The following is a 13,207-nucleotide window of genomic DNA, read 5'->3' as shown; positions in this document are numbered from 1 at the left end:
CAAGAGGAACACCATGAATGCAAAGGCAGCCTGGGCTATAAGATGAGACCCTGTCTCAAATTAAAATGGAAAGAAGGAAAGGAAGGAAGGAAGGAAGGAAGGAGAAAGAGAGAGAAAGACAGAGAGAAAGAGAGCAAGCAAGCAGGCACTACTCTGTAGATTTATAGAACTGATGTAAAGAACAAGGAGGTTCAATACTGTGCACACGAGGAGTTGGCCCCCGTGAATGTGTTGCAATGATGACAGAGATGAATGAGTTTGCAGAGAGGTGTACACATTTGATACTAGAGTCCCCAGCCACCTACTAAGGTAAGAGTCCTTTCTCTCTCTCTTCATCTACAGAAGAAAGACATTGTGGAAATGCACCCTCAGCCCTAGAATGTTCCCAGCCATTTCCACTGGGCAGTCTCCCAGTAGCTTATCAATTTTCCCTCCTCCCAACTGAAGAGACAAGTACCCATATATCCAAAAGGCCAATCCACACTCCTTGTGCCTCCAGTGGCTGGGGTAACAACACAAAACCCACACCAGTCTGAAGACCCACTCAGCCTCAATCGAAGGCCTGTCTCAGAGAGGACCAGGTTCCCAGGATCCCGTTGCTTCCTACAGTGCATATTTTCCATGGCTGGTTCCTATGTTTCTCCAAAGCCAGCTGCTGGCCAGTTGTGAATGGCCCAAGAAACCACCTCACCGTATTTCAGCCCAGTCAACTGAAAGCAAGTTAAGACATGCCTGGATTCCACGGTCAGTGGACTTGGGTACTGGCCTTTGAAAGCTGCTGGCCAACAAGAGGCAAATCCTCCTAAAGACAGCAGGACCATGTGGTCATCCCCTTCAAAGGGATTTTCACTTCCAAGGGGCAGCAGTTGGTCGTCTTGTCTCTGGCACATTTTGCCACTTCCGTGAAACTTGATTCAATTGGACCTCTATGTCACTTCCATAGTAGAGGGAACACTCATGCCTACCCAACACCCATCTAGCTTTCAACTAGGGAAGTACTCACTGCTTCCTCGCCCTCACCCCTGGCTCAATCCAAATACCAGGGAGGCTCTTCCATATTTGTTGTGGAATATTGTTTTAAGATGTGTCACATTTGTTTATGCTGTGGAACATTTGGGGACTGATGCAAAGATGTGTTGTATTCTTTTATGTTGCATTTGCTTAACTCTGTGAAGCTGTGCTACTTTACCTGTCTAAAACACCTGATTGGTCCAATAAAGAGCTGAATGACCAAATAGCCAGGCAGAAAGAGAGAAATAGTTGGGACTGGCAGGCAGAGAGAATAAATAGGAAAAGAAAACTGAGTTCAAAGATCGAGGGGCGAGAAAAGAAGGGGCCAGCCACGCACAGCCACATAGCCAAACAGCCAGACATGGAATAAGAAGAAAAGGAAAGATATACAGAAACAGAGAAAGGTAAAAGCCCGGAGGCAAAAGGTAGATGGGATAATTTAAGAAAAGTTGGTAAGAAACAAGCCAAGCTAATGCTGAGCATTTATGAGAATGAAAGTCACTCTATATGATTTATTTGGGAGCTGGGTGCTGGGCCTCCCAAAGAACCAAAGAGTAAAAAATAGCCAACTACATATATTCTACTCCAAGGATAGCATAGACTTTGGACTGAGCAGTTATACAAACAAAGTCTATTTCTTTGTTTGTAACCACAGCACACAGCTCAAGAAAACCAGTAGAATCAATAAATCGCTTTGAAATTTTTGTTGAGTCAGCTGAGGAAAATGGATATGCCCATATGAACATAACTCTTAAAGAACTTAGTAGGGAATTGTTAGGGGTACCACACAGAAAGACAAAGACATCGGCATGGGGTAGATAAGGGCAGAAATAAGAGAGGGTAAGTTAGTGCTCTTATCTTAAAATCCTTCCATCACGCCACACCTGATTTATACCTGAGATTCACAGCTACCTATGCCAATCCATTTATGGCTACTTGGGGCAATATTTGTTGACTCTTTGTCTTAGAACAAATAGTTCACACTAACACATCTATTCCCTTGGCTCTCTTTAGAATTCCCACTGTGAATGTGGCCTGAGTTTGGTTGAACTCAGCTTCCTTCTGGTCTTAATATTTATGATACTACTTTAGGGCCATTTGTTGGGAATTCAACTCTGATACCAGAACTTCTAAGTTCTCCTAGGCATACAACTCTGGCTGTCTTTATCCATCTTTATAGAAGAGCCATGTTGATGTAAGATGTCCTTCTGTATGCTGTAAATATGTGTCTCCCTCATTGGTTGATGAATAAAGCTGATTTAACCGGTGACCAGGCAGAATAGAGCCAGGTGAGAAATCCAAAGATACAGAGAGAAAGAAGGCAGAGTCAGGCATACACCATGTAGCAGCCAAAGGAGTACCATGCCAGGGTATCACTGGTAAGCCATGGCCATGTGACGATACGCGAATTAGTAGAGATGGGTTACTTTAATTGTGAGAGCTACTCAGTAATATGCCTAAAGCCATTGGCCAAACAATTACAATTAATACTGAGCCTCTGAGTGGTTATCTTATAAGTGGTTACAAGGACTGGTGGGCAGAGAGAAACGGTTCCACTGGGCCCAGACGAGGAGAAAAGTCTCCATTTATACCATGTACCATGGAGAATCTGTCCATTGTCTCGTAGCTTTCAGTTCAAGCAAGTTGGGCACCCAGAAAGTGTCACCACCACCACAGACCACCCACCACCCAACAGACTTGGGCATCAGAGTTCTACATCCTGAGCCACACTGGCAAAGCTCAGTGAGACTGTACACAACACACCTGTTTTCTTCCAGGTCAAGTCTAACAGATACACCTATCATACAGTCTCAATCAGCCTAGACAGCCTGACTTCTAGCTAAGGGGATTCTGGACAAGCTTCATGCAGATTCAGTCTCTCAAATGGATGCTGAAGATGGTCAGCTCAGACTTTCCCCAAGAGTGAACAAGGACGTAGAGTCTCACTGCATTCTCCCCAGGCTGTCTCTTCTCTATTCATCGTAAAAACCATACATTGTACTCTTCTAGGGCCCAGACTATGTTGGTGGAGCCACCACAGGAAGGGATGAGGGTCACAACTTTCTAATAAACTGGATAACCACATCCATAATTCTTGAGGAGCAAGGGAAAGTCAAGAAGCCAAAGTCAAGGGTATTAAGCACTCCATGGAAACCATCCTCCATGTGGTGCCACGTCACAGGCACCCCCAGATCTTCCAGCCTCTTCTTGTATAAGAGGGAATGGTCCCGAAGAAGGTCATACTCGCAGCTCACAATGCAGGTTTCTGGGAGCCGAGACACTATATCATCTTCTGCAATGAGGGGCGAGCATACTGAGTTCAGTGTGAGGTTTATCTCCTGGTAAGCGTCTTCATTCACAGGTCCTGGGGGTATGTATTGGTAGCCTCGCTTCTTAAACCTCTCTGGGATGTTTTCTGAGCCCAACCACTTTCTGTATTTCTCCCAGACTTCCGGAGGCAAATGGGTACCATTCTTGATGGCATTTTTCCAGGAAGTCCTCAAGTCTAGGTGACAACACCAACAATAAAAGGCCAGATTCCAAGAGAGCAGTGGAATGTTGGCGTTCTGTTGATAAGAAGGGCCCCGGAAATCTATGCTTTGCAGTGAAGAGTAGATCAAAATCTGGGCCCGGATCTGGGGGAGATCTCCTTGCTTCAGAAATTCTTGACAAATCACAGTGGCTGCGTTCCCTCCCACGCTGTCACCACAGACCACAACCCGAGCCGGGTCCACTCCATACACCTGCAATGACTTCAGAAACTGGGTGGTGGCTGCGATACAGTCGTCTTTCATCACTGGGTACTTGTACTTGGGAGACTTTCTGTATCTGAAGTGGAATCAAGGACCAGAGATTATGTTCGATGCCCAGTCAAACCCAAAGGACCCTTGTCTAACGTCTCGTATCTCAAATCCCTTTTTGACACCTGAACAGGAGGAGATAGGCAAGGACCCAAACACACAGTAGACATAAAGCCTTCACGCCTGCCACTCGGGCTCAGAGGAGGCAATTGCACTTGAAAATGGATGTGATATTGTTCAGATGTTCCAGTGGGCATGCAGGGCACCGCTGGCTTTAGGTAGAGGAGATGCTATGTCTGCTATGAGCAGGGCTGTTAGACCTAAGGAACTCTTCGAGCCAAAATCAAAGTGCCATCCCCATTCCCACCAGCCTCCAAAAGACAGAGTAAAATGATGCCTTAATCCACAAAGATTTCATGCACCAAGGCAGGGGCTTCAGTCCACCGTCCCGCTCTCCTCTGTTCCTTGCTTCTCCTTACTGGGTCCTCACAGCCCAGCCCTCCCCCATTCTCCTCTCCAGTTCCATCTGCTTCAGGTTTAAACTCCAGACACTGTCACTCCAAATCAGGGCTGTCTGCTTTATGTGTTCCATTAGCCCCTTTCTCACCCGACTGCCAAAACAACAGAGCCGCAGTCCTTGGACAAACGTAAGCATATGTTGTGGTGCGTTCCTGTAAAACAAATCAAACGTCACATTATTAGGACATTTTCCTCTCTGCAGCCCTTGTGGCCATTCTTCTCTTGTAAACAGAGTGCCTAAGTTAGCTGAGCAGCCATAAAATAACCTCTGACTGTTGAGTAAATATCCTTCCAACTCCTCACTGTTTTGCTTTTGTGGGCTGCGAGGACAGCATTCTCCAAGATGCCCATGACCCACTGAGCATCAACACTTATCAAAAGTGGATAGATCACAGTGGCTCAGTGTGTGAGAGTGGTATCCTTACATCAGTTTAGGAAGAGGTCAGACCATTGCACAGTATACCACCAAAGTGATCTGTGCCTACTAATTGTCCTGGGTTTTCTTAGGCATAACATTAAACCATCTACAGGGAGAATGACCATCCTTCCTTTAAGATTTATGTTACTTTTCCTGTTGTGGATATGTTGTACACACATGTGTGAAGGTGTGTCAGGCAGTTGTATGATGTCATAGATGGGTGTTAGGAACCAAACTTGGGTCCTTTGGAAGAGCCGCAAGTGCTCTTACCTACTGAGCCATCTCTCCAGCTCCTACAAAGTGACCATTGTTTAAGCCTACTTAGCAGGATGACAAGGGCCTTAAGGAAGCCAGAAAAAAACTTTCTTACTTAAGCTCCCTAGGATGGTTCCACCACCATGGAAGAAGATGATGCCAGGCCTAAGAGTGGAGGAGTGTTCCTTAGGCTGGTATAGTTTCACAGGAATTGTCCCAAAGCGAAGATCCGTGACCACAACATCAGGATCTCTCTTGAGGGGCTTCAGATCATGCACAAAACTGGCAAACTGGGGTGCATAACACAGTCCCAGCTTCTCAAAAATCATCCCCTGTCAGAGAGAGAAGAGACAATGGGTTAAGATTATGTATCAGTCATTTTGCATGCAGCCCGGAGCCGGTCAGACACACCTACCCTCCCCAGGATCAGACTGGACCCCAGACGTGCATTTCCGCTGTCTCTCAGCCTCCGCATGAGGCATCTGCAGGTAAAGCCACACCTACCCAGGCCCATCACCAGACCGACTCCTCTCAATCACACTCTCCCCAGACACTTTACCTGCCAGACACGACAAACTAGGCTTCTGGCTAATCCATGAGACTCCCTTTTAAAGACTCCTGCTCTACCTGGGGTCTGGGTGTGGTCTTCTCTCCAGGGAAGACAGCCTGGGTCTCCCAAATATGTATTGCTATGGAGATGATGTTTTTGAAGAGGGAGAAAGAGGTGTTTTCTTGCCTTTCCAGAGCAATTACTGAAATCTTTCTGGAAAATACATATCGTGAAAGGCTTTTCTCTTTAGGAAAATTAAGAATGAGGGTAGAAGTGGGAAGGTGTATGTGTTTGACCACATGGTGAGGGATGTCAATACCGGTGGTGGCAAATGAGGCTTCTTCAGGTTATTGTGCTATCTTTGAGATCAAGGTAAATGTTTCCAAAAGAAATATGAATATTAATAAAGAACAACATTCTTCTTTTTTAAAAAAACATTATTATTATTATTTTTAAATATTTATTTATTTATTTATTTATATGTATACAATATTCTGTCTGTATGCCTGAAGGCCAGAAGAGGGTGCCAGACCTCTTTACAGATGGTTGTGAGCCACCATGTGGTTGCTGGGAATTGAACTCAGGACCTTTGGAAGAGCAGGCAATGCTCTTAACCACTGAGCCATCTCTCCAGCACCTGAAACAACATTCTTCTATATTCATAAACCAGTGTCTCACTCCACCATCACCAGAGAAGCTTCCTCCTGCAAGAGGTTGGAATAAATACAGAGACCAACAACTGGGAAATATGCAGAAAGTGAGAGACCTTGGAACACTCTGTTCTAAATGGGATGTCTCCCTCAAAGCCTTCCCTGAGGGCACAGGAGGAATAGGTAAGAGCTGGTGGGGATAGCTGATGCCAAGGAAACCGTGTCTTCCAGGCAGAACAGGACTGGCACATATATGAACTCCCATAGACTGTGGCAGCATACACAAGGTCCAAGCTAGATAGGGTCCCAGTGCTGAGAGGGGAAGTGGACACCAGCCCCATCCCTAACCAAGATACTATCTCCAATTCACAACCACTCAAAAAAGAAAAGAGTTTTCTCTAATGGAGTCTCTTTGGGTATATACACCATATTTAAGGGCAGTTCCATACCCAGAAGTAGATGGGCAACACAAAATAACTCAATAATGTTTTTAGAAATGTTTTGTCTCATAATGCTTTTGTGGGGCTTTTAAAAACAAACAGACAAAAAAAACCCAACTTTGCTTGTATTTTGATTATCTGTTATGGTTTTCAGTTTCGAATTTGTGTGTGTGTTTGTGTATGTTTCTCTTGCGTTTTCTTTTTTTTTTCTCCTGCTTTTTCTTTGTTTTTGCCCCTTCCTATTTTTCTTTTTCTTTATTTCTTTCATTTTCTTATTTTCAGGTAGGGTTTCTCTGTGCAGCCTCAGCTGTCCTGGAACTCACTCTGTAGACCAGACTGGTCTCCAACTCAGAGATCCCTGCTTCCCAAGTGCTGGGATTTAAGGTGTGCACCACCACTGCCTGGCTTCCGTTTGTTTTCCTATTTGCTTTTATTCTGGTTTGTTTGTTCTTCATTGGCCTGCTTGTTTTCTAAAGAAAGAGAGAAAGGAGGCATAGAGTCAAATGGCTGGGGAAATAGGGAGAATCTGAGAGGAGATGAGGGAGAGGAAACCATGAATGGAATATGCTGTATGAAAAATCATTTTCAAACAAATAAATAAGCGGGTACTCCCCGGATCTTTCCAGTAGTTTCTAGTCCTAAATCCCAGCCCTCTGGACTGTGATTGAAGCCTGTGGACTCACCTCAGAACATTTTTTTCCCTTTTGGTATGTCTACAGTGTGTTGGATGTATGTACTGTATGTATTTACTAATACAGGTATATGCACATCTGTGTGTGTATGAGGAGACCAGAGGTCAACACTAGGTGTCATTCCTCGACCGCATCATCTTTATTTATTTAATGATTTATTATTTTAGTGTATTTATTTATTTGTGGGTGTGTGGGGGGTACACATGAGCCACAGTACATGCGCAGAGATCAGAGGACAGCTTGGCGGAGTCTGTTCCATCTTCCACCATGTGGAAGTTCTAGAAGGGATAGAACTTGGACCATCAGGGTGGTACCAACTGACATTAGCTACCGCACCATCTCACAGACCCATCTAGTTTATTTTTTGAGACAGGGTCCCTTACTGATCTCATCAGTTGGACTAGGTAGGCTGGCCAATGAACTTCAAGGATTCTCTTGTCTCTGTGCCTCCCTCCGTTCCCCGGGCACAGGCTTAAACCATCATGCTAGGTCTGTGCTTGGCTTCTCATGATCTGAACTCAAGTTCCCGTGCTTGGGCAGTGGGCACTTTACAGGCTGCACTATCTTCCCAGTGCCACAGAACATTCTTTAAAATATATCATAAATACAAGAAATTCACCCAGGAAGGCAGTTTCATCTCCTTGGAGCCATCAGACAAATGGTATGTATGCTGTAACGATGCGCACACTTGAACATATGCACACACATGAACATGCCGTTGGACAGCACCCTGGTCTCAAAGGGATAAGGCTACCACTCTCTGTAGCACACAAAATAATCCCTCAGTCAAAACATTTGTTATTCTTCTTATGAGAGAGTTACAGTTCTGCCCTGGAGACCGTGTTCTGCTAACCTCCAGGCTCCTAACCCCCGTTGGCAGGAGATGCTGTATAGGTTAGCAGTGAAAAGGGGGTAATTTGTATCCTTACTCATCAAAGCTATGGGCTGCTTGCATTCTGACTCTTGAGTAAGCAAGTCCATGTCTCCCCCTCTGCCTTGCTGTGCTTTCCTCCTGGGTCGGGCCCCTGTATGAAACCCTTTGCAGTTAGAGTCCTTTGGGCCAGCCCCTGCCCTCTGCTACTATGGACTGCAAGCTCCCCAGAGGGAGACTCTGCCTCTTTTATTCCCCCCCCCCCCCCCCCCCCCGCCTATCTCTGGGCTCAGATCCTGGGCCAGGACACACAGTGGTTGCTTAACATTCCATTACAGAAAGAATCAACAGTAACAGCGGGCAATGTGCAAGCAGGGCTTATCCTAGCCCAGATGTTGCAATATGCCCTCTGGATAGCTCAACTCTGGGATCCTCGAGAAACGTCAGGCTGTAGGGGCTGCTATGATTCCCTGTTTAGCACACAGGGAAACTGAGTCATGATAACTAGGAACCTGGACTGTAGACTACAAAAGAAAATGACAGAGGGAAAATCATGGATTCTAGTCTGGCCGTGTGTAAAAACAGGCCCAGGGTGCTGTTTGTTTTAAATGTGCCAGTACATTACACTTGACATAATGATCTCCAGTTGCATCAGTTTCCTAAAAATGCTCCCTCTCTCTTTAATGCTTGAGTAAAACTCTGTTGTGTCTGAGTGTGGTGGTGCACACCTTTAATCCCAACACTCAAGAGACAGACACAGGCAGACATCTCTATTGTGTCTGAGTGTGGTGGTGCACACCTTTAATCCCAACACTCAAGAGACAGACACAGGCAGACATCTTTATTGTGTCTGAGTGTGGTGGTGCACACCTTTAATCCCAACACTCAAGAGACAGACACAGGCAGACATCTCTATTGTGTCTGAGTGTGGTGGTGCACACCTTTAATCCCAACACTCAAGAGACAGACACAGGCAGACATCTCTATTGTGTCTGAGTGTGGTGGTGCACACCTTTAATCCCAACACTCAAGAGACAGACACAGGCAGACATCTCTGTAGTTGAAGGCAAGCCTGGCCTATATAGTGAGACCTTGTCTCATTTCTTTTCACTGTGCATTTCCTCCTGTGTGTTTTCTTCATCCATTCATCTCTTGATCGATGTCAAGGGTGGTTTCCGTTCCTGCCTGTTGTGAATAGAGCAGCAGTGAACATGGATGCTCAGATGTCTGTGTGGTAGGAGACACGGTCCTCAGGGTGTTAGAGTAAGTGAGGTGACCCAGATTCAGGACAGAAACCATGCTCTCTCATATCTGGATCACCTAGTCATTTTTATGCGTGTGTGTAAAAATGGTTGGGAGTGTGGCTGTGAGCTAGAAATAAGAAGGGGGCCGTGAGAAGGGAGAAACCCATACCCATAACGTAAATGAATTTTACTGTTTTTAAAAAGTGTGTTCTAGCTGGGATCATCCTTAGGATGACTGGGAATTTCTCTAGTGCCAGGTTTCTTGCTAGCCCCATAATGGCTCCCTCAATCAAAATATCTCTTTCCTTGCTCTCATCTCTGTCCTTCCTCCATCTCAACTACCCCGTTCCCTCAAGCACTTCTCCCTGCTTCCCTCTCCCCTACTCTTCTCCTTCTGCCCTCCCTTTCCCTCAACCCCCATACTCCCAATTTTATCAGGTGATCTTGTCTATTTATCCTTCCCAGGAAGAGCTATGTATGTTTTTCTTAGGGTTCACCTTGTTCCTTAGCTTCTCTAAAATCATGAACTTTAGGCTCAATATCCTTTGCTTTACATATCCACTTATGAGTTAGTACATACCATGTTCATCATCTTTCTGGATCTGGTTACCTCACTCAGGATGTTTTTTCTAGTTTCATCCATTTGCATGCAAATTCCAAGCCCTAAGCAATAGAGGAGAGGTTGCCTGAACTGGCCTTACTCTGAAGTCAGACTGAAGACTATCTTACATATCACCATGGAACCTTCATCCAGCAACTGATGGAAAAAGAGGCAGAGACCCGCAGCAGAACACTGGGCTGAACTTCAAAAGTCCAGTTGAAGAGTGGGAGGAGTGAGAATATGAACAAAGAGGTCAAACCATCATCGGTACACCCACTGAAACAGTCTACCTGAGCTAATGGGAGCTCACCAACTCCAGCCAGAAGGAACCAGCATAGGTTCAAACTAGTCCCTCTGAGTGTGGATAACAGTTGCATGGCTGGGGCAGACCGCAGGGCCACTGGCAGTGGCACCAGGATTTATCCCTACTGCTTGTACTGGCTCTTTGGGAACCTATTCTCTTTGGATGGCTACCTTGCTCAGCCTAAATATAGTAGGGAGGGCTTTGAACCTTCTCCAAAGCAAAGTGCCTTACCCTATCTGAAGAGTGGATGGGGGGTGGGATAGGGGGTAGGCGGAGGGAGGAAGGGAAGGAGTGGAAATGTAAAATGAAAAAAGATAGTTTGTTTTCTTTTGTTTTTAAAGGTATATTTTATGGTTCTGCTCATGTCTTGAGCTAATTTACTAATTTACTTTCTGTTTTCTTGCTTTTGTTGTTTGCTGACTCTAATTAGTAGGTTTGTAGTTACTGGAGCCCAAAAACTCATCCCTTCGCAAATTACCCAGGACTAATAAAAAAAAGAGAGAGAGAGAGAGAGATTGGACTTTCCTTCTGTGTTAATTGGGTACCATAGTTTGCACAATTCCATGTTTCTCAGGCTTTCATTTGGAAATGGCCCCAGGGTGATGCTATTTATAGGTAATAGAGCCTCTGCAAAGAAGGCTGAGAGGTGCTGAGATCACTGGGGATATAGACCACTCGGGGAAGGTAGAGGATAAAGTCGAAATCTACAGAATGGGAAAAGATCTTCACCAACCCCACATCAGACAGAGGGCTGATCTACAAAATATAAAAAGAACTCAAGAAATTGATCAACAAAAGAACAAATCATCCAATAACCAAACAGAGAACTCTCAACAGAGGAATCTAAAGTGGCTGAAAGACACTTGAGGAAATGCTCAGCATCCTTAACCATCAGAGAAAAACAAATCAAAACAACTCTGAGATTCCATCTTACACTTGCACAAATGGCCAAGATCAAAAACACTGATGACAACTTATGCTGGAGAGGTTGTGGGGTAAAGGGAACACTCCTCCATTGCTGGTGGGAGTGCAAATTGACACAGCTGCTTTCAATATCAGTATGGAAATTTCTCAGAAGATTAGGAAACAACCTACCTCAAGACCAGCAATACCACTTTTGGGTATATTTCCAAAGTATACTCAATCATACCTCAAGGACATGTGCTCAACTATGTTCATAGCAGCATTGTTTGTCATAGCCAGAACCTGGAAACAACCTAAATGCCCCTCGACTGAATAATGGATAAAGAAAATGTGGTACATTTACACAGTGGAGTACTATACAGCAGAAAAAAATGACGACATCTTGAAATTTGGAGGCAAATGGATGGATCTAGAAAACATCATATTGAGTGAAGTAACCCAGACCCAGAAAGACAAATATAATATCTACTCAGTCATAAGTGGCTTTTAGACATAAAGCAAAGAAAAATCAACCTGCAATTCATAATCACAGAGAATATAGACAACAAAGAGGATCCTAAGAGAGACATACATAGATCTAATCTACATGGGAAGTAGATAAAGACAAGATCTCCTGAGTAAATTGGAAGCATGGAGATCACGGGAGAAGGAAGAAGGGGAGGGGAGAGGAAGGGAATGGAGCAGAGAAAAAAATATAGCTTAATAAAAACAATTTTTAAAAAAAAGATCAAAGTCTAAGCTAGGCAATCTGAAGGCAGAGACAGGCAGATCTTGGAGTTTCAGGCTAACCTGGTCTACAGAGTGGGTTCCTGGACAGCTGAGACCACACAGAGAAACCCTGTCTCAAAAACAAAACAAAAAAAGAACAAAGTCTAATGACATATATTCTCTAAAATACACAGCGAAGCCCATTGCTTTGTATAATAAATACTAGATGACTTTAAAGAAAAGGCACTGTGGGACCTCAGCCTTCTTCTTCCTCTTTTGTTCCTTGGGACATGAGAAGATTTCCTCAGTCCTATACTCCTACTGGAATATACTCTCTTTCCCCAGGCCCAGTACACTGAAGCTAACATAACAAGCTACAACCTCAGAAAACATGAGCCTAAATCAACCTTTTTTGCATTGTAAACCCATTGTCTTGGGTATTTTGTTACAGTAATAAGAAGTCGACTGAAACATGAAGAATATTTACTTTCTCTTTACATACTTTGAATCATTAGTATTGAAGCATCCAGTGTTTGCTTTTTCCTCACTTCTGTCCTCAGTCCTCAGGCAAAGGAGGCAAGCAAAACCTAAACTCACCCACGTCATGGTCAGATGTAAAAGGCAGCTGAGGATCCTCAGCCTGACAGGATGAGTGATGCCTTCAGGGATGTGTTCAGTCCAAAACTGTATACAGACCACCCACAGCAGGACTCCCAGCGAGAACGTAGCAACAGCGGCTACAAGGAGTGTCAGGGCCAGAACCACCATGCTGCTTCTGCTTCAGAGGAGGCCAAGTGTCGTTTGTGCCTGTCACAGGCCCTGGAAGATGCAGTGCAACCCAGTAGGCCTCTTATATATCACCAGCTTCTCTCCCCTCCTCCCTGCTTCTAGTAAACACCAGCCCACAGCCCAAACTTGGAGTCGCTGACACAGAGGAGGGTGTGGTTCTAGACGAGCCGCGGTGCAGAGGAGAAAGTGGCTCCTTATCGGCTCATTCATTTGGAAAGAGATCTCAAGAGCTCCCATTTAAATCCTGGCATTGCTACTAGACATTGCATTGGGTAAGCCACGGAGTTACCGTAGTCATAGACAGTTCCACAAACGTCATCGCCCACACCTAACTCTAGTCTTGCCACACTTACTATTCCTTACCTGGATGAGGGCCTTTGCGCTTGCTGTTTCTCTGTGCAGCAACTCCTGCCCCCCACTCCCCCCACAC

At 44.9% G+C, this 13,207-nt stretch overlaps 1 protein-coding gene across 1 annotated transcript; it reads right to left on the bottom strand.

Annotated features, from left to right (window-relative positions):
• Positions 1-3,065: 3,065 nt before the first annotated feature.
• Positions 3,066-12,756, bottom strand: LOC121447931 (arylacetamide deacetylase-like 3). Its single transcript, XM_041651263.1, has 4 exons — positions 12,586-12,756; positions 5,120-5,336; positions 4,420-4,483; positions 3,066-3,840 (listed from the first exon to the last, which is right to left on the bottom strand). The coding sequence occupies exons 1-4, from the start codon at positions 12,754-12,756 to the stop codon at positions 3,066-3,068; spliced, it is 1,227 nt and encodes a 408-aa protein (XP_041507197.1).
• Positions 12,757-13,207: the final 451 nt, after the last annotated feature.

Source organism: Microtus oregoni, unplaced genomic scaffold (assembly GCF_018167655.1).
Source record: "Microtus oregoni isolate MIOR12 unplaced genomic scaffold, Mior012 000005F_ref0000423, whole genome shotgun sequence".
NCBI classification, from domain to species: Eukaryota; Metazoa; Chordata; class Mammalia; order Rodentia; family Cricetidae; genus Microtus; species Microtus oregoni.
Note: the sequence above shows the minus strand (reverse complement) of the source record. Positions and strands in the feature narration are given on the sequence as shown.

What these genes read in the sequence shown, in the direction of transcription:
- LOC121447931 (XM_041651263.1), bottom strand. Translation starts at nt 12,756, where the DNA reads ATGGTGGTTCTGGCCCTGACACTCCTTGTAGCCGCTGTTGCTACGTTC. An exon ending in AACCATCCTAGGGAGCTTAA is followed by an intron (nt 4,484 to 5,119) that starts GTAAGAAAGTTT and finishes TTTGTTTTACAG; the next exon opens with GAACGCACCACAACATATGC. An exon ending in TCTGTTGTTTTGGCAGTCGG is followed by an intron (nt 3,841 to 4,419) that starts GTGAGAAAGGGG and finishes ATTCCACTTCAG; the next exon opens with ATACAGAAAGTCTCCCAAGT.